Here is a 21,961-nt window from a genome sequence, read left to right as displayed (position 1 = left end):
ACAGTAAAAAGTTTTAAAGCATAGTGCAGTATTTGTTTTATCATATAAAGTAATATAATATTAGTTTATGGTTTTATCCTTGTTAACTTATGTTATAAAACAATTTAGTAAGTAAATTTTGATTTAAAAAGTTTATTTTAGATCTAATGATTCTTAAAAACCCAAATAGATATGCATAAGTTTTGATTTTTTTATATTTTATTTAATGTTTGATTTTCAATTAAATTTTATAAATATTATAATACAATGAAACAGTGAAATCATGTTTATCTTAATCCCATTAATCTGGATTGCCAGTTCATATGGATTATAAAACATAATCACAATCTCAGAAGTATGAAAGATAGACATATGGAAAACCTATAAGTGCAAACAAATCAAAAAACTCCTAAGTACATTCTTGCCTGAAAACATTGCACGCTTGCAAGGATAGACTTGGTTTCTGTGAATTAGAATACACTCAAACCTGTTTTTGTGCGGTCTTTTTTTGTGCGATTTTTTATACGTGCAATGTGTTTTGTGCAGTATACTAATTTGATTGAAATTCATATACCGCACACAAAAAATCACACAAAACAAATTGCACAAAAATAGACCGCACAAAAACAGGTTTTAGTGTATGATGAAATATGACATTGATTGTTATTCATTCCTTGGAAGTATTCTTTGAGTTTACTTAATATCTAATTTTTTCTAATCTTTTTAAGATTTTCAATTATAAAAAATTGCTACTTTTCTGTTGAATAAAAATGTGCTGCTCATCACTCAACATATTAATAAGTCTATCGTTTGTAACCTCACAAGTTATTATTCACTCAACACCCACGTTACTATTGTTTTGCAGACTTTCAGTCACCTTCAATCTTTTGTGATGTAAAGCAAACACCTGAAAATGATGTCTAAACAAAAAAAAGTGGTTGTTACAATGGAGAAGAAATTAGAAATATAAAATAAAATGTATATAAACTGTGTTATTTGTATTGTTAAAAATCTTCTGGATTATCTGTTTTTGGTCATCTGGATTGGGCCAGGTTCTGTTTGAGTTGAATAAAGAAAGTTCTATTGTATATAACATTTAATTTTTTATAATCAAGATATTGACTGAATTTCATTTAAAGTAAAAAGAAATATACAGTATATGTATACTATATCCAAATATTTTCAGTTGCCTATATTCTTTAATGTATTTTATGAACTTTTGAAGAAATTAACTGTTTACACTTTATTGATGAAGAAGGTTTATGGCTAACATAATGATTACTTTCCCTTTCTATGGCACAATGAAACATTTATATAGCAAAAAAAATTGTAAAACACTTTATTTACTAAACATATACAATTATTCATTTGCATATTTCTCAATGAAAAATTATATAAAATATGTATTGAATATGATGGAATCCTGTATAAAAGAGAGCAATAATTGTAAAATATACTTCGGCCACATTTCTGATAAAAAAAAAAATGCAATACAAATTATAAATTGACTAAGTAAAAGATTTTTGCAATTGTATCATATTATAAATGATATATAAGCATATCAATATTAAATGAAAATTTTAAACAATATCAAAGGATTACTTCAAAAATACTGTAAGTACTCTTATTCACAGTTCTTCATGATTATTAACAGTTTTTTCTTGAAAGCAATTGTTTTCATGATGTGCTGAAATAAATAAGTTAAAGTTACCTGTATTTTAAAACTATTTATGTGAAAAAAATAACTTATATTAATAATTAATTAAATCAATATAAAATTTATTTATGACTAACAATAATTATATCAACTTTAAATTATATATTAGATTATAATTACATACAGGTAGGCCTCCTACAACGTGGTACCTTTACAACGCGGTTGGAAAAACGCGGAAATTTTCTTACAACACGGTACTTTTACAATGCGGTTTAGGGTATTTAGAAACGAATTATCTTTCACATAACAGAAAAATCGCAACGGATCACATAAGTGCAGTGGAACTTGATGAAACAAGCTCAGATCTTGAAATAAGGCTAGTCAAACATTCTTGAACAACTATAATAAGTGACGACGAGGACTGGAATTTGTGAGCATAACATTATGTTTCTTTTTGATTTTGACTTGAAATCATAATCTTTTTGGTTTTTATACGATGTCGAATTTTATTTAAGCTTTTTATGTACATAAATTTTAAAAAATGATGAAAATGTTACACCATAAAAGGCAGTTTTTCTCTTTTTAGAACTGAATCCCAGTTTTTGTATTAAGTTGGTGTCTCCTATAACGTGATTTCCCATAACGCAGTATTTTCAAGAAATGTATCTACCGCATTGTAGGAGGCCTACCTGTATATGCTAATAGAATAGAACTGTTATAGATTTCTACATAGTGAAAATTATTTTTTATATAAGAATTTTTAAAAATGAAAGCTGTTGTAATCTTTCTTACCATATTATATTAAGCCAGTGACTCTTATCACTGCTTTAAATGAATAATTTGAAATGTTATATATATCTAAAATTGTATTCCAATATAATTATTTTGTAAAACAGCTGATTATGTAAATTGATTTAAAAAGAAATTGATTTGATTATAATTTGAACAAGTTTGGAAGAAAACTCTAAGCAGTGATTCTCAGCTGTTGTGCCATGGTACACTGGTTGTGAATCACTGTATCATATCTTGTAGATTTTGTATGTTGTTTTGCTTGGACTAGAAAAAAGAAAAACTAATAATTTTTAAACCAGAAACAATAGAATTGCAATTCTGCTATAATAGGCATTCAACCATGAATGAAATGTCTAAACCAGGAGTCAGCAATCTTTTTATGATTCTCGTGCCAAAGTAAAAGAATGTAATGGCTCAAACACCTGTTTTCAAGAAAAATATATGTATAATTTTTAAGACTCAAGAAAAAGTGATATAATGGAATGTAGAACAATCTATTCTAACTTAACCATTTTTAAAATCAGAAATAAATGAATAAACTTTTCATTAATGAATTATTGATGCCATTAATAAAAATAAAGTATCATTTAGGACAGTATATAATTTTGAAGAAAGAATAAGCATTACATATTTGTATCTTTTAATCACAAATAGATTTTATGAAAAACAAATTACTATTTCTGTTGCATTTTATTTAGTCAACAACTGTTATGGTAGTAAACAACTATGAAAGAGCAGCAAAAGATAACCTTATAAATTACTCTTCTATTGTGTTCTATTATGTAGCTCATGTTACACATCACAAACTTAAAATTTTATAAGTTTTGAAATTTAATCTTGTAAGTAATGTGCTGAATAAAGTTTTTGTGATCTAAACACAATAAATGGAATTCCAAAATGGACGAAAGATTGTTGTGAACTGTTAACAAATTAATTATGAATATAATATTTCTGCATTATTTTTCAATGCTCGTGTGTTTGTTTTTCTGTACTCTGAACCTAAAAGCTGTTACATGCAATTAAAAATCATTCCATTTGCCATCAGTTACCAACCTATGATCTAATCCATACAAATAAACTTCTATCAATCAATCAAAAGTAAATCCTTAGTATTTTGATTTTTCAGTTAATGTAACCCTTGGTGCCAAGAGGGCAGCTTGTCTCTGATTCCAGCAAGGAAACAGTGGGACACGCATTCTAACCTAACCTAACCTATTCTAATAAATTACCATAATTATTAGCAACCAAATTATTAGAATAGGTTAGGTTAGGTTAGGTTAGAACCTGCATCCCACTGTTTCCTTGCTGGAATCGGAGATGAGCTGCCATCTTGGCACCAATGGTTACATTAACTGATTTTTCTTTCACATTGCAGCATTTTTAAAAAGCTCTAAACAAAAATTGTAGAACAAAACATTATACATAAGCTTAAACTACTACTAGAAGTTTTCTCAAATATTTCAGAATTTGAGTATGCTACACTATTCTATTTATTTTAAGTTTGTTGATTTCTTATTAATTTTTACAATTATTTTAATAATTGATACTTTAAAAAATTTTTGTATTTCATTCAGAAAACTTTTCATTTTGTTAAGTTAATCATCTTTATACTTTTTTCATCATTGATAGATTATAAATTGTCAATAAAGTCCAAAATATTAACTGAAAGTCTAGAATGGATTAAAAATTGTTGAATCATAAATATATATACAAGTATAAACTAAAAATATGATAATTTTAATAACGTATGATAATTTTTAGTATTATATTTATATATACAGTGGAACCTTGATATACGTCTGCTTTAGAATACATCGAATTCGGAATATGTCCTGTTTGGACGAAACAAATTTTGCTCGGTATACGACTTTTGTTCGGTATACGACTTAATTCAATTATTTGCGCCATCTACGAACAAATAGCACTATCGGTGTACTAGACCAGACTAAATGTTCGCAGTGCCACGGTTTATAACTTTGTTAAATTTCTTCTGATTTTAATTTGTAAATAAAATTTTATTGCTTTTATTAATCATGAATTGCAAAAAGGCAAATGAAAAGCAACAGAAAACTAAAAAATGACTAGAATCACAACAGAACTGAAAAAAGAGATTGTTGAGAAATATGAAGGTGGCATGGGTGTCGAGATTTAACTGTTGCATACCGTATTCCGAGAACGACGATATCGACAATCGTGAAAAATAAAGACATTATTAAATCTGCTAACATTGCAAAAGGGGTTTAATCAATTTCTAAACAGATTATTAATATTAAGGAGAGTTTGATTTGATTTGATTTTGATTTAATGATTTAAATAATATAATACATTATACTGTAATAACTTTAAACTGTGTGCTCAAACAGTGTTTAAATTATTTTGCAACCCCATTAATATACCATATCAAGAGGGGTTTTTTTACATGAGAACGGATTAATCATTCTTACATTACTTCTTATGGGAAAGGTTGGTTTGGTATAAGTCCAAACATCGGGAACGGATTAAGGTCGTATACCGAGGTTCCACTGTATATGTATATGATAATAAACATATTATAATTTTAAATATATATATATACTTAAAATTATCATATGTTTATTTTTAGTTTCCATATTTGTTATTTAATTATATGTGATTCATTTTCAAATCTAGTGTGTCAACATATAAATTTATGAAAAGCATTATACTGTATATATATATATATATATATATAATATTACTTGTAAGAAAAATTTGTGACATCATATATACATATATCAATTAAATACAAATACATTATTCAAAATGCTGGAATATTTAAAATTACTGGTAAATATTTTTTTTATAATGTAATTATAAAAACTGGCCTGGCTTTCTACTTACAATGCTTTTCTATATCTTTTCGAGTAGTCTGTTGAAATATATCAATATGAGATGGTGCTACGGCATAAGTTTCAAGTTTTTGTAATACTTCATTTCTTTCTTGTTCAAAAGTATAAAAGGCTTGTTTATAAAACTCAACATTTGTTTTTGCAACAACATCCCAAGGTGTGGGATTCCAATCAAGATATTTTTGTGCTTTTGTAATATTAACAGGACCACGATATACAGAAGGATACAGATGAAATGCATCTTCAGATGAAGGATATTGATATTCCACTCCATTAATTCCTAATAAAGTCTGAATTTTGTATAAAATTTTTTTCAAATTAAAGTTTTCATTGAAACCTAGATTAAAGACTTCATTCACAATATTATTACTTTCTTTACTATCAACCTTATGAAGAATGTGAGTAATAACTTTACTAACATCACCAACATATACCATGCTGCTTAAAGTTCTTAGAACTTTTTGAGGAACATATATCGGAGTTCCAGTGATATTGTGATATTTTATCCACAACTGATACATCCACCAGCGATGGGTGTTGTCGCGCGGTCCAATTACGTCGGGTAAACGCAGTATCACAAACGGTATTCCTCCTTCCGAACGCTGCTTGTTCAGTAATTCTTCACAGGCTAATTTACGATGTCCATAAGAATCTTTAGAATTAAGATTTGATCTCTCTTCTTCATTCGTTGGTCTCACAGCATCATCTTCACTAGATTCAGTAGCCGGGGTCTTAGTTACACATACTTCGTAGACTGAATCTGTGCTGATAAAGATATAGAGATCAGCTTTACCAGTAAGGAGAGAGAGAGAATCTCCCAAAACTTTAGAATGATAACAACTGAAATCTATGACAAAATCAAATTTAGCATTTTGTATGAAAGAAACAAAAGAGGAACAATGTTTCAATCCAGTGTATCTGTCACATATTATATGATTGACTAAAGGTTTTATCCTACTTTCAAAGTCCCAATAAGGAGTTCCACGATTAACAATTGTAACGTCGTATCCTTTTAGTATCAAATCATAAACCACTTCAGATCCGAGAAACCCATTACCACCAAACACAAGGATATTTTTAGCAGAAACACATTGAATTAATAAACAAGTAGTTACCAATATCAAAAGCATTTTTTAGTGTGCGTGCAATGTTAAAATGAAGGATTTATTATATCTGTCGATTTCAATCTTCTCATCATGTTACACACAGGAAGATGTCAATTGAACTTCCGTTTCTTCCACACTAAGCGACATTACCGCCATCTTTTATTATATTTTAACAGTAATATTTCGATTAAATGTTTACTTCGTATTTGTCGTCGTTCCGTAGAACTACTGTACTGTAACGAGTTTAGTATGAGTGGTGTAACAAAATTTAGCAGGATATTAACTCCCATTTTTCGAATGAAAAATATCAACTGGAAATATCCTAAATTTGAAGTAAGAATGCAACTACTTTATACGTTTAAAATTATATTTGTTATTGATTAGTTGTATTTAATAATAGTATTGTATTATATATACAGTATAATTATAATAGCACAGTAGTATATTAGACGTAATATAAGTTATTTAAATCATTATTGCAGTATTGTTCAACGTTTCAAAATACACGAGATTATATCGTAACACTTCGCGGGAATGAAACTTTATTTTAAAAAAAAGTGTAAAATAAAAAATAATAATAAAAATCTACGAAACTGGAACGCTTAATTTTATTTTTTTGACTCCAGGATTTTAACTTTAATTTTTGTTGACTGCCGGACGACCGAGACGGCAAGGCCTGAAAGCTGGATGGTCGAAGCTGTTAAGGCGTCTGCCTTCCGCTCTAACGACACGGAATCAAATTCGGGTGAATAACACCAGGAATTTTCCACGGGCCCCATTTCTCACTACCAGCCAGGCAACAATGGGATGCATTGTTGCCTGGCAGATTAAAAGGCTCTCTCGGTGGAGTCAAAAAATGAAAATATTTGTTTCCCTTTTTGTGTTTTCATTTTTTGACTGTGTTCTTTTTTTTTAACTCTTTCCGCCCTGTGGGCACTAAGAGGGCCTCTTTTAGTAGGCCCATTATGGGTTCGGCCAGGCCCACAATGGGGCGACCGGGTGGTGAGGGACGGGGCCCGACATATCCGAACGGACCACCCCCCGAAAAATTCCTGGGGTTTATTCGACCCGTTCGGATTCGATCCCGGGTCCCCCAGAGCGGTAGGCTGCCACCTTCACCGCTCGGCCATCCGACCGTCTTGACTGTGTTCTGTGAACACTAAGAAGGCGCAAAGATCGGATGGCTGAGCGGTGAAGGTGGCAACCTACCACTCTGGGCGACCCGGGATCGAAAAATCCCCAGGAATTTATCGGGGATTGGACCGTCCGGATACGTCGGGTCCCGTCCTTCATCACCCGGCCGCCCCATTGTGGGCCTGGTCGAATCTATAATAGGCTTGCTAAAGGGGATCCTCTTACATTGTTAGTGCCCACAGGGCGGCACGAGGCTTAGTGCCCACAGGGCTTTTTAAAAAAGACACTAAGAAAGCCTTTATTCTATACCATTGCAGTTCGGTCGGGCCCACAATGGAAAAGAACGAGTGACAACAAATTTGGGACAGATCGCCAATGAAAATTTTTGGGATTTCCCGTCCGAATTCGATTTCGAGTGAACTAGAGCGATAGGCTGATATCTTAACCACCGCAATCATCAGCACTCATTTTCTCGTGGTAAGCACACATTGCTGACATAGAAAATATTGTCGAAACGTTGCATTTACGAACTCTGCATTTGAGTCTACGTGCGAAAGCAAGCCACTAGGGACGGCCGGATGGCCGAGCGGTAAAGGTGGCGGCCTACCGCTCTGGGGGACCCGGGATCGAATCCGAACGGGTCGAATAATCCCCAGGAATTTTTCGGGGGGTGGTCTGTTCGGATATGTCGGACCCCGTCCCTCACCACCCGGTCGCCCCATTGTGGGCCTGGCCGAACCCATAATGGGCCTACTAAAAGAGGCCCTCTTAGTGCCCACAGGGCGGAAAGAGTTAAAAAAAAAGCAAGCCACTAGGAACAGGTCCAGCCGGTCTGGCCATGGTCAATTACTTTTTGCTAAAATATTACGAATACAATTGTAATTTCAAATTACTCACTAGCATGCAACAGTGTCAAACTAATCTCTTTCCTAACTCTGAAATATTATTGTAAATTTTTTAAAATTAGAAACTCGTACAATTAAGTTAGGCCTACTGACTTTCGTTTTGTTCCAAGAAAACATGGCACTTAGCTAACTTATTATTATTATTGACGGAGTATGTGACGGAAGTATCGGACTTCATTAAACTGGAAATCTTTTATAATTGGAAAAATGTACCGTGACCTGCAGAGGTCACAAAAAGAGATTGTTACAAGAAAAGTATCGAATTTATATTTCCCCACAATAAAGATATCGGGAATGGCTGTCGAGGGTTCGTGCTACTGAAAAGGAAAAAGAAAAAAAAAAAAAAAAAAATTGCGGGTCTGTAAAGGCGGTATTATTCTCAGCCAGTACACCGTGTTATGAAATTTCAAATTATTACATTTTGGCACTTTTGTAGGCATCAGCGCTTTTCAAAGTATTCTCCCTCCCTTCACAACTAAACTTTTTCATAGGGAAAAGGGGTTATCTCTAAAGTGTTACTATCATTTTCTCGGCAGTACACATACCTCTACTAGTGCTGCGCCGATAACCTATATATGAAACCGAAATCGATGTATGTTTACTATGTCGATATTCTAGATTTTGGGTTAAGACAGCCCTAATCTTTTCCTAAGAATATTTAGAAGTTAGAAAAGTAACTAGATAAGGTAACTATTGAAAGTAAAATCTTTATAGAGAAATTAAGAGATCATGGCGTAATCATGACAACCTTTCTTTTTGCGCCGGAATACCATTTTTTTCCCTTCCTACGACCCGCAAAGTATGCCTATATTTAAATTCAAAAGACATAGGTGCTGATGATTTGGAGTTCAAATAGAATGTAATGATTTGAATGTATTTAATTAGGATAAATTTGAAAGAGTTGATGAAGAAAAGGACAATAAACAGAATCGAATTTAAAATAAGGAATAGAAAAAGAATTTAAGATTCTTGCAGTTAAATTCCTAAACGAATTTGTACAATACGTTGTGTGCCAGGCATCTCGCTTTGGACACGCCATACATTCGCCATTCCTGCTCTTCTTCAATTTTAACTTTTCTCTTAAGAAGGTTATTAAAGAAATGGGTAAAGATCAATATATGGAACAATGTAAAATATAATATTATGTTGAAATTTAATGCAGTCTTACATGTAATAATACAATTTTTACTTTTGCTGATGATGTTGACGTATTGATGGTTTCAGTGAGCTCAGATCAGTGGCGCACTCCGGATTTAATCTTGGAGAGAGCAGAGTTTAACGGATAAAAACTTTTTAATGTAAATTCAATAAAATTCCCAGCTTATGTGACTACCAGTTTATAAGTAATCTAGAAATAGAAGGCACGACACAATATAAATAAAAAATGAAGTTTAATTAGAAAAAGATTTTTGGAAAATTTTCTAGTGTTTGTTTTTTTTTCTATGAAGGACGTCAAGACCCCTTGACCCCCCTCGGGGTGCTCAATGCTGTGAAAAACATTCATTCAGAAAGGGACAACAATAAATAGAACTGATTGAAACATCATACAAAAAAATACGTATATATATACGTTTGTTAAGAGGTATTCAAAACCCAACTAACCTGTTTGTAGATAACTAATTAGCTGTTTAAGGAAAATAATTTTAAATATCTTGGAGTATATATAATTGTAAAAACAATGAAAAAAATACAGGGAAAAGATCAATCGATAATGGGAAAGATGTTATTTTGCGAAATCAAAACTATTTTTGAGAAAATGTAAGGAAATACTATATCTAAATTATCTGAGATCAATAATAAGATATGGTTGTGAAACAATGGCTGAGTGACAAGTTCAAGAAGTGCGCGCTTGGGACCTCCGGAAGTTGGCAGCTTCAAAAAGAGATATATTCTGCGCATCGCAGGCACAGATATCATCTTCATCTAGACGCTTACAGATATATTTTTAAGGAAACGATTGACTGATTAATATTTTTCAATTAAGTAATAAATTGATTCGATAACATTACTTAGTTCAGTAAAAACTCGATTTAACGGAATAATTTGGGCGAAGGTGTTTATTAAAGCGGAAAGTCCGTTAAATGATGAAGTAGGTTTTCCAAATTCATGCGTTAAAAAACTGCGTTTTCATACGTAAAATTCATTCGTTATTTTATCTGTTTGTGTAATTAAAATTAAGTATGTGCGAGAAGTTTAATTTCACAGAAAATTTTTTTGTATATATTTATTGTTTACGCACTCACCGTACTTCCGAGACTATAATAAACAAATATACGATCTAAATCAAAATAAATACACAAACATTTTTTTGGAAAATACACTTTAACTGTATTTAAATAAACGAATAAATAATGTCCTTAAAAATTTGACAAAAGCACAAAAAGAATTTCCTATTTATTCATCTTCCGAATGATATATCGAGACACTCCCGGTTTGGCGTGAAGTTACAACAGTGACTCTCGAATTTGAAAAAAACATGTTAATTTAATTACGTATAAAAAGCATTTTAATATTAACAGGGTGTTAATTTTCGAATATGACATACGAACCGGAAATTTTGTTCGTTAAATCGAGATCTCATTTTATTTTAGAGCAAAAGGGACTCAAAACTAGATTGCCCTCCACTAGTTTGATCCTCCACTGTTGCAAAAATTGACCAAATAGAGGACGAAAAGACATTGTAAACCATTGAAACATATTAAATAAGGCGTAACGAAAATCTCAGGGTTTTTTTATTTAACAAAGCAAATATCCTTTCTTATATCAGGAGCAAGTATACGGTTATATGTAACAACAGGAAACCGAAGGTTGTCGAGAATAGTGAAGACTAACATCTGCAACGTAGTTTTGACTGATGGATCTGAAAAATTAAGGAACGATTTGACTACAGAGATTGCGTTTGTTAGAAAATATTGATTGGGATGGTTTGTAATAGATCGTTAGGCTGGTTATGGTGATGAAGATGATGAGATTTACTCGAAAATATTTAAATAAGTCGCAAATTTCAATTTTATATTTTGCTGTTTTTTACACGTTACTATTTATTTCATATATTAAGAGAAATTTCAATAAAAATTCATTTCTTTTTTTAACTTTTCGAAAAATCATCTTTCTTCTCGTTTTGTACCATAGTTGATACTCTTCATTCATTGTGTTAAATAGACCAGCTTATAGTGATTCATAATTTATGCCTTATCCGAGATTTTTCTCATAGTTTTTAAGTAACCAAAAACACTTTCAACGTGACTCGCCCTATTTAAAGTTCAAGGTCATTTTAGAACGACTGAAACTGTAAATACTTTCAATATATTTAATTGATATGAATTAGCATGTAATCTGATATACTATCTTCTTAACCGAATAAACAGTAAATTCAATTTATGTAAACTTGTATTACTGATATGATAACAAATAGTATAAAGTGTTTATTTTATGTGGTCAATTACAGTTGATCTATTATTAACTTTTACAGTTTAGAAAGATAATTCAGTTGGGTACATTACTTCAAAGGTCATCGTTCATAAGTTTTCTGCCATCTTGGACTGTTTTATACATTGCTGCTTGTAAGAAGAACGAAAAACTGGGTAATTAAAATTTTACAACTACTTATTCTTTAAAATTATTCAACGAATAGTTAATATTTTTACAACTTGGGAAAGTTTTTATTAAATGTTACAGAAATATAATTTATAAGATAAAATAATTTTCTTTTTAAGTTTTAAAAAGTAATTTTATAAAAGTTATAGAGCAAAATCGAGACAATGTCCTATTCACTTGTAGCAGGCTGCTTGGCATATACATCGCGCCGGGGAAACAGGTTTCCTTACATATTTTATGTGTATTCCGTAAAATGTACTTGCAGTTTTATGTGTATCGAAAACTGTCTTATTTTTTACCTTCCAGGCTGTTATATATAACAGAGGGAAAGAATCGGTCAAAAAATGACTTTTCAAGATGCTTACATTTTTGGATTCAGGGGACCTCGAAACATATGTATGGATGTTAGTGTTTGTGTGGGGGGGCATGTTTTTGTTCACTCACTTTGAAGGTTAATAATTCTCGTGTCCTTTGTCGAAAATTTTTGAAATTTTGCAGGGAGGTTTAGATATTAGGGGCATTGATGCTATTAAATTTCGGTAGTTAAATGTTGCCGGGAAACTTACGCAACTCGTTGCTGATTTTTTAAAATAACTGTCTAAAGCATTTTTAAAGGTTTGTTTTTCTTAAAAAAATAGAGTTTAAAGCATAATTATATCTAAACATAAATTTATAATTACAATAGAAATTTAAATTTTGTGACTTTCCTAAACTAGTATTATCGTATATATATAAGCTATTACAACACTTTGACAGTGGTGCAATCCTGAAGATGGTTTGCAGCCATCTTCAGGATTGCATACAAATTGAATAAATTAGAGTATTGGAAATATACAAGTAAGTATTTTTGTGGTTCATAGCATGCTTGTAGACGGTACTTTTCTCAGTTGTTCGTCCTTCCCGTGGATTTACAATGATGCGTAAAAGCCTTATCAAAATGCGGAGTATTTTCGGGTATCGAGGTTAGCGCTGTAACACTGTATTGTATTTTTCTTTTCTAACATCGTATTCATGTTCTGTTATTCTTATGGGGAGATTGCGTCTAGTGTAACCTATGTAGCGTTTTCGTATATGTTTTATGTGAGATATAAATTCGTTCACCTTAGGTTTATTTCTCTTAATTATTAATACATTATCTACGTATCGTCTGTACAGAAGGATATTATCCACGAATCCGATTAGCACTTTCCTTTCAACCTCTCTAATCACTAACTCGCATAACAATTCTGCCATTGGACTACCCATTAGCAGGATTGTTGTATATAGATTGTTTTCCGAACTTGAAAAATGAAGAGTAGCAATCTAGATCATATAATTTATGTAAGTCTTTCTACAATCCGGTAGCCCTTTTAATGTATTTACTTAATTCGCGCATGAGATACTCCTGACATGGTTGCAGCTTAATCGACGAGCTTAAACTGTCGGAGTCTTGTATATACATATAATAGTTGCTGATTATTGTACGAATTGTATCATGTATGTACAGTACATATGTAATGTTAAAATTCTTTCAAACTCGATAGAGTAGCATAAATAAATATTTTCCTCAAGGAAAATATAATTCTCTGAAATATACAGCGGAAAATAATATATTTTACTTCCAGGAAAATATTATTTTCAATTATGTATTTTCAGGAAAGAAAATAATAATAAAGAAATTATTGCGTGAAATTGCTGATTAAGTCGTGATAAACGCATAACATTGATATATGTGTTGTGTCGAAATAGTATGCACGTGGAAATAATACTTTCGTCTAAGTAGAGTTCTACCAAATGAGCTGATCTGAGCTGAGCTATATCTCAGAATTTTGACGATTAGTTCAGCTTTCAGCTGGAGTCCAAAATCGCAGATTGGCTTAACAGCTTACCGCAGCTCGAGCTGAATTTTTTCACCTTACGATTTTGCAATCTGTAGCCAGCGACAACATTTTATTTCAATTGCTGCTTTTGTTTCCACTACTGCTATAATGCAGTATTGGTATTACTTTTCCTTACCATCCCGTGTCACAATGAAATATAGCCTACATAAAAGTAAAAAAAAAAAAAAAAACTTTCCTCAACCTCGATCCTATCAGGTAAAAGAGACTCCCTTCCCATCTTGTCACTTTTGCACAACGTAAAGGGTACACTCAATTTATTAAGCTACGTATGGCATCTTCTGTAAGCAGATTTTATATACAAATTTAATTTTTCGCTAAGTTTTGCTAATCGCTAAAATTGTTTGAAACTAAAAAATAAAATGTATTGTTATCGGGAACACACATATGCAAAGTTCCAAGTAGGTCATAAGTTGAGAAGTAGGTGAAAATTCAGTTACAAAATTTTTATCTGGAGAGATAACAGAGTAAAAATGTACAATAAAAATGGGCTTTGCTGCAACACACTCCATCTCAGCTCGCAGCTCGCAGCCTGCCTATCCAGACCTCAGCTCAGCCAGCTCGATATTTCCAAATATTTAAGCTGAGCCGAGCTTTGCCGAACTTTACCTCTAAGAAATATTTTGAATTCTAACGATTTATATTTTTGTAGTCTGCAGGAAAAATAATAAAGATAAAGAAATGTTCTAAAACTAAATACGTCAATAAAATTTCTAAACTCTAGCGATTTCAAATGATAAATTACGGATATACTAGCACATATGTTCGACGTTGCCCGGGAAAAAGTAAGAAGGATAAACATCAAACATTAAAAGTTTTATTATTTTAATTTATCATTGCTATGGAAATAAAAGTGTGTCAAGGAGAATAAAATCAGGGAAGTGTCAAGGATTTATGGTAGCCTATAAGTTATATTTCGAAGGATTCTGGAGAATAAATATGAAAAATTTGGGGCAGATCGGTAAAAAAATTTAGAAGTGTTTATAGAACAGACAGCATGCAAATATTGTATCAATATTTTATTTATTACTACACACTTGAGAGTAATGTGATTTCACGTTTCATTTTTGCGGTTCCGTTTCCACGTAAAAACGGGATAATGTTTTCTATTCGTTGATTTCCTTCCGTGAAACGTATTCTAGACAGTTTCGAGGAACCGTTTAGTCCAGTCGAGATAACCTATTATACAGGCACGAAATCACGAGTCAGAGACAAATAATGCCGGCATTTTCGGTTTTGCCGGAATGCAAACATAGCCCTATATAGATCACGTGCCATAGATCAAACTTTCAGATCAGCTAAGTGTGACATTTTTCGATGTCTAGTCCTTTATATGTATTTTATACGTTTACTTTCCCAGCTGTTATAATTAACAGAGGGAAAGTATGGCGATCGGTCAAAAAGTAACCTCCGAAGTTTTTTACATTTTTGACTCAGGGGACCTTGAAACGTCGATAAATAGAGAAAAATTCGGGATTTATTTCCTGTATGTATGGATGTTAGTATGTATGTTTGTGAGGGGACGATTTTGTTCACCCTGTTTGAAGCTTAATAGCTCTTGTGCTTCTGAAATTGTGAGGGGATTTGTGTATTAGGAGGATTGATGCTATTAAATTTTGGTGGTTAAAGATCGAGGGGGTGGGGAGATAGAAGGAGTCATGTGTTATATCTGGAGTAGGGTCTGATTTAATGATGATTATACTCGTTATTAGCATTTATAATTTTTTTATAAAACCCATCCCTACCCTCAAAATTATGTATTTTTGCTATTTTATAATAATTAAAAGTATAAAAAGGTTTTAAAATAAAATATCGCAACAGATGGCGCTACCAAATGTTTCCGGGAAAGTTAAGCAACTGGTTGCAGGAATTTTAATTAACTTGTAGCAACATTGTTATGTTTATTCTAACAAATTTTAAGATATGATTAACTAAAATTATTAACTAAGAATTTGTTCATAGCAGAATCAAATGATATGAGTAAGTAAATACTTGATAATTTAATACTAGGAAATAAATCAGACGAATACATCTAGCGGTTTGCGTTAGATTAAGGACCACTGTGTCATAATTAGGATATTTGGGTGTTTGTCATATGCAACTCTAAGCCCAATTCATTTTTATGTTATATTTATTTATTTATTTATTTTTATAGATTCTAGACAGTTCGATAAAGTTATTAAAACAGCCGATGAAATGTACGATAATAAGAAGTATAAAGAAGCTTATGATCTTCTACACCAAGAAAGTTTAATGGAAAACGATGACGTTTTATGGAGGCTAGCGAGGATAAGTTATGAATTAGCTCACGTTACAACAGCAAACGAAAAAAAAGTTTCTTTGCTAAGCGAAGCGTTCTCTTACGCAGAAAAAGCAATTCAAATTAATGACAACAATAATAATTCTCACAGGGTACGTTTAAGTAATTTTTAAAAATATCTTAAGATTTAATTTTTACTTTTTGGCTCTGCATTAAATAACAGAGGAAAAGTATGGCGATCGGTCAAAAAATGACCCCGAATATTTTTACATTTTTGGACTTAGGCGGGGTCGGATCTAGGTTTTTCGAGGCCTAGGACTTATTGAAGTCCAATGGGATCCCATTTTTTGTTAATACAAATAATACTATAAATTATCATTATTATTATATTGTCTGTTTTAGCATACGATAAGTGCTCATTGGTAATGAAAAAGTATTAAAAATTTACGATAATAATTCAATTTTTGTGGGCCCGTGACATTGGGCCCCAGGGCTTAGGCTCTATTAGATCCGCCCCTGGACTTGGGACACCTTGAAACGGCGGAAATGCAAAAAAAATTTTTTTTTTTGTTTGTATGGATGTTACTGTGTGAGGGGTACGATTTAATTTATCCTATTTGAAGCTTAATAACACTTGTAATTTTTCTAGAAAATTTCTGAAATTTCGCAGGGAGGTTTGTGTATTATGGAGATCGACGTTGTTATATTTTGGTGATCAAAGGTCGACGGGGTGGGGAGATAGAGGGGAGTCATGTGTCATATCTCGAGTAGGGTAGGACTTAATGATGATTTTACTTGTTATTAGCATTTACAAATTTTATAAAACCCATCCTAACTCTCAAAATTAAGCTTTTTGCCATTTTATAATAATTAAAAATATAAAAAGTTTTTAATGCCAAAATATCATAACAGGTATGGGCCTGTAAAAAGGTTCTTTTAGGCCCCACAGGTAGAAAAGTCAAAATACAACAATATTTTTTATTTAATATAATTTTAAAATATTTATTGTTGTATTAGCAAATTACCGTACAATTTAAACTATATGTAAATCAATAAATAATTTTTTATGTTTTATTTAGTGGTATGGTTTATTATTGGATTTTGTTGCAAAAGAAGTTGGTACGAAAGAACGACTCATTAAATCGAAACTTGTTCGAAAGCACATAGAGGTAATGATCCTCGCTTAAAGCCGGGATTTTAATTCTCAATATCTCCTGAACAAATCGTTTTTATAAATTGAAGTTCTATTTATTAGGATTTAATTCATACACTTATTTATTTCGGATGTTGTCAAATAAATTGTGCGATGTATCTGCCATTGCAAAACACTAATTCGCGTAACCGCATTCAGAAATTCGTGATGGCACGATCTCGTTTTTCTGGTATAATAGTCTGTAAAACTTGAATTATGCGGATTCTCGTGTCTTCGAGGCTTGTTATGTGACGTCTGAATACTTCATTTTTTAAAAGATCCCACGAAAAATAATCACGTCGATAATGTCTGCACACGTGACCAATTGTAACCATTATTGAATTTGTCTGGATAGCAATGAGAAATCGCTCTTCGAATACCGTATAAGAAAGTGTAAAACCTTGTTTTCTATGTGAAGTGTAGTCCTATCCTTCGTTTACGGTGACATGTTTTATAAGAATACAAATATCTAGGCAAATGAATTGCTCAGGAGATATTAAGAATTAAGCTTCCGATTTTTATCTGGAATACACTGTATATCATACTTTAATTATAGATTTAAGAGTACAGTTTTAATTTGTTTTAAAGAGTATAATAATTTATTACTTTTATCATCATTAAAATTTAATCTATTGATATAGAAAGCGATAGAAATATGTCCAACCGATACGACTTCACTTTATATATTAGGGAATTGGTATGTATTTTAATTTTTCACAAATTATATATATATATATGTAAAATATTAATGTACGAATCAATAAATATCAAGGTGTTATTCGTTTGCTGATTTACCCTGGTATCAAAGAAAAATTGCATCTGTTATTTTCGCCTCTCCACCAACTTCAACGTATGAAGAAGTAAGATTCTTTCAGTCTCTATAGATTATATTTATTTATTTATAGAATTTTTTAGATTTTGTAAATACAAATTAACAATGAAATATTCCGAGTCTTTTATATGCCATTTTAGTTTTTTAAATAAATTTGTTTAATATTTTATTGAGATAATCTAAAAAGAAATGTATTTTTATTGATAGGCTTTACAGTTTTTTGAAAAAGCGGAAGAAAGTAAGATTTCTTTTTTTCTTTAGTTGTATTTATTTTAATATAATAGTCATTTATACAATAAATCAAAAATTTAGTTAAAATACGAGTAGTTTTTATGTAAATTTGTTCGTGTATTAATCATTGGCGTAGCCAGGGTTTTGTTATGGAGGGCCTAGTAGAGGATGTAATTTTCTGGGAAGGGGCACCATGTTAACTGGGGGGCCGGGCTGTAATTTTCTGGGGAAGGGCACCAGGTTAACTGGGGGGCGTGCCCACCCATGCCCCTTCCTGGCTACGTCCATGTATAAATATCGACTAATACCTCTAATTTGAGAAGAATGTTTTGCTTCAAAATATGGAAAATATCAAGTAACAATGTTTTCTTCAATTAGCAGATTGAAAAGAAAAACAAATAAACCTAGAAAAAATATACAAAAAACACTGATAATATATTGTAATTTGAGAAATTATTTGATTTCTTGATCCAAACACTGTATATGTTTGATACACTATGCGGATTCTAGCACAAGAATATCTTGGATTCTTGTGCATAGATTCTTCAGTATTCAATGGTTTTATTCACTTGAACACCAGTGGCCAAAGTGAATAAAACTACTGAATATTGGTAGTTGATGGGTTTGCGCCTGACCAAAAGAGTTTTCCGGATTCTCTTCACGTTTGTAACACCTAAACAGGAACTAAATCTCAATACGTAATCGGTTCAAACACCGTTATTTTAAAACTGAGGAGGAAATGATGAATTAAATTATTTTAATATTTATTTCTTATATTAAATAAATAAATAAATTATAAACAATTTTTTATAATTAGAATTTGTTATGATAATGATGTTAATAATTTATAAAATAAAATTTATTCCATAGTCGAGCCGAACTTTTATAGTATGAATTTATTATATCTTGGAAAAACATATTTAAAACTAAATCAAAAAGAAAAAGCAGTTATTTGTCTTGAGAAAGTAAAAAATTATCCACTAAAAACCAGAGATGATCATGAGGTAAGAACAACAATTTTAAAATATATTTAAATATGTTTTAAACAAAGTATTCAAATTCTTATATTATTGAATTTAACACCGTTTTTACTTTTGTTAGGCATTCAAGGAAGCTGTTGAGCTCTTAAAATCACTAAAATAAAAGAAAATTTGAAATATTTCATCATAATTTTTATAAAAATAATGTATCTAAAACTAAGAATTTTCATAATTTTATATTATTAAGATGTATATCGATATGTTTAATTACACATAATAATAATTTTTAAACGAGAACTTAGTTTATATATATATATTTAGAATAAAATTATCATACAACTGTACCCGAATAAAATCTCAGAATTTTTTAAAGATATTAAATAAACTTTTATTTCATTATAAAGGATTATTATTATTATTATTATTTTTTGTTTTTGTAAATTATTATATCGAAGATTTTGCTGTTATTATTACATCGATACAATAATTCAACAGTAAATAATCACTGTTATTGGGCTCCAATTTTCAAATTGCAGACCTCCTATGCATTCCCACAGTCATTGTCTATCCGTCCGTTCTTTGTTAATCTCGAGAAAATCGAGATCAGAAGGGAAGGAAAGTCGGCATAAAAATACACGACTCCCATAAATCCCATAAGATTCTACTCCTGACTCCCCATCTTTAGATATAGAAGCCAGAGGTCCCAATTAACTATATACGAATTTCCGGTCTAGTCTGGAACTCGTGTGATTTCCATTTATCGCTCTGCATACCTTACTATACAGAGCGATAAAGTTGGTATAGAATTGATCCGTCGATAAACTGAGATCAATAATACTTTATATCATGCGATCTACAAAGTATACAATATTCACGTGATATCACATTTATAAAGAAATTAAATAAATAATGAATATATTTTTATATTTTGTATATAGATAATGGTCCCTTTTCCATATGTACACTAAGGGGAGCATGTGGGATGTAGAGAGGCAAAGTCTGCCCTGAACTTTGTTCAAATCTGTATTATCTGTAAAGTCACAATCTATATTTTCACGTTACACTCATATAAAGGTACTCCATAATACTTTTTACTTTGCACAGCTTGTTATTATAAGTGCATTCAATATTATATAACAAACAAGATAATACGTTATGAATAGAGATGATACGATACCGACAGGCTACTTGCTTTTATCCATATTCTACTGGTGTCGATAATAAATGAAACTCGAAAGCTGATTCGTTTATAGAATAATCACTTTAATTCACTAACCATTTAAACTCAGATATAAAGAAATAAATTTTACAAATCGACTTGATCCTTAGGGTGAGTATTAGGAAGATTGATATGGCATTTGTCAAAAATGATCGACCGGTAGGGTGGCCGAGCGGTCTAAGGCGCTGGTTTTAGGCACCAGTCTCTTCGGAGGCGTGGGTTCGAATCCCACCTCTATCAACACTGTTTTTTTGCATTCTTTAAACACGAAGCTTTCTTTTTACCCTCCACATCATTTGTACTAAGAATTTTTGCGTTTTTTTTTTTAATGGTAATGTTGAACAAACGCTGAAGCAAAGCGTTTGAATCCTCACCTTAAAAATAACACTGCCTCTCAAATTTCACATAAAACCGATGTTAATCGGTGTAATCCGAGATAATTTACAGCGAGTTTCTTAAATTTAATATGTTCATTTTTGCATTTTTGAATGAAATAACAATAAAATAAGCACTTTCGGAATTCCAATAGAATTTTACGTCGTTAGAAAGAAGACAAAATGAAGAAATTAAACGTATAATCGTAGTAGTTGATGCTGACAGTTTCACAGTTTTAGAATAAAAACTCGTTGTTTTTTTAATGCACCTTCTAGAGAGGGGTGTATAGTCTCACTTAAACTGGCATGCCAAAATATCATAACAGATGGCGTCACGTGCAGTTTTAAACGAGGTTGCCAGGAAAGTTAAGCAACTCGTCGCTAAATTTTTGTTATTTGATAACAAGTTAGAAAACTACAATAATTGTGTTGAGTTTCATAAAATTATATAAACCGCAAGTTTAAATACAATGGAATAAAAATTAAATAAGATTAGATTTAATTCATATTATGATATCATAAAATGAAATAAACGTATTTTACATGTCCATGTTTCAACATATAAAAGCATAGTTATGCAAGATTTATCTTAAAAAATGTAATCTGAAAAATAAAAGCAGTGTAAAAAAGGAAAAATCAGCCATACAAAATCAGTCATTTTATTCTTGGAAGCGCAAGTCCACCACCAAGTATGTACTTTTGATCAGGAGTGTAATTTATTTTAAAAGAAAGTTCGATAAATAACTAAACTAAAAGTCTTCGTGAAGCGAATAGATATGTATCAATAATAAATGTTATCAACAGCAATAGTTTTGATTGCTTTTGATAAAAATATCAAAATTTATAATGTTTTTAAAAGAAAGATAAATACGCTTTATCGTAATCAAGCAAACGCCTGTTTGTCATAAGACCAGCGCGCATTTCTCATTAAGGAATTTTTAAAAATATGATTATTAATC

At 31.3% G+C, this 21,961-nt stretch overlaps 2 protein-coding genes and 1 non-coding gene across 3 annotated transcripts; 2 read left to right on the top strand and 1 right to left on the bottom strand.

Moving 5' to 3' along the window:
- Window positions 1-1,288: 1,288 nt before the first annotated feature.
- On the bottom strand, window positions 1,289-6,540 carry LOC136980198 (uncharacterized UDP-glucose epimerase YtcB-like). The gene is made up of 2 exons (XM_067276269.1): window positions 5,288-6,540; window positions 1,289-1,666 (listed from the first exon to the last, which is right to left on the bottom strand). The coding sequence occupies exons 1-2, from the start codon at window positions 6,423-6,425 to the stop codon at window positions 1,608-1,610; spliced, it is 1,197 nt and encodes a 398-aa protein (XP_067132370.1). The 5' UTR covers window positions 6,426-6,540; the 3' UTR covers window positions 1,289-1,607.
- Window positions 6,541-6,580: 40 nt separating this feature from the next.
- Window positions 6,581-19,579, top strand: LOC136980199 (regulator of microtubule dynamics protein 1-like). The gene is made up of 9 exons (XM_067276270.1): window positions 6,581-6,734; window positions 11,913-12,024; window positions 16,070-16,326; window positions 17,254-17,343; window positions 18,008-18,063; window positions 18,139-18,226; window positions 18,406-18,436; window positions 19,300-19,433; window positions 19,531-19,579. The coding sequence occupies exons 1-9, from the start codon at window positions 6,651-6,653 to the stop codon at window positions 19,570-19,572; spliced, it is 894 nt and encodes a 297-aa protein (XP_067132371.1). The 5' UTR covers window positions 6,581-6,650; the 3' UTR covers window positions 19,573-19,579.
- A 1,207-nt stretch (window positions 19,580-20,786) lies between these two features.
- On the top strand, window positions 20,787-20,868 carry TRNAL-UAG (transfer RNA leucine (anticodon UAG)). The gene has a single exon. It is a non-coding gene; the product is annotated as a tRNA-Leu (tRNA).
- Window positions 20,869-21,961: the final 1,093 nt, after the last annotated feature.

Source organism: Centruroides vittatus, unplaced genomic scaffold, assembly GCF_030686945.1.
Source record: "Centruroides vittatus isolate TY-2023 unplaced genomic scaffold, ASM3068694v2 contig_680, whole genome shotgun sequence".
In the NCBI taxonomy this organism is placed as follows: Eukaryota; Metazoa; Arthropoda; class Arachnida; order Scorpiones; family Buthidae; genus Centruroides; species Centruroides vittatus.
Note: the sequence above shows the minus strand (reverse complement) of the source record. Positions and strands in the feature narration are given on the sequence as shown.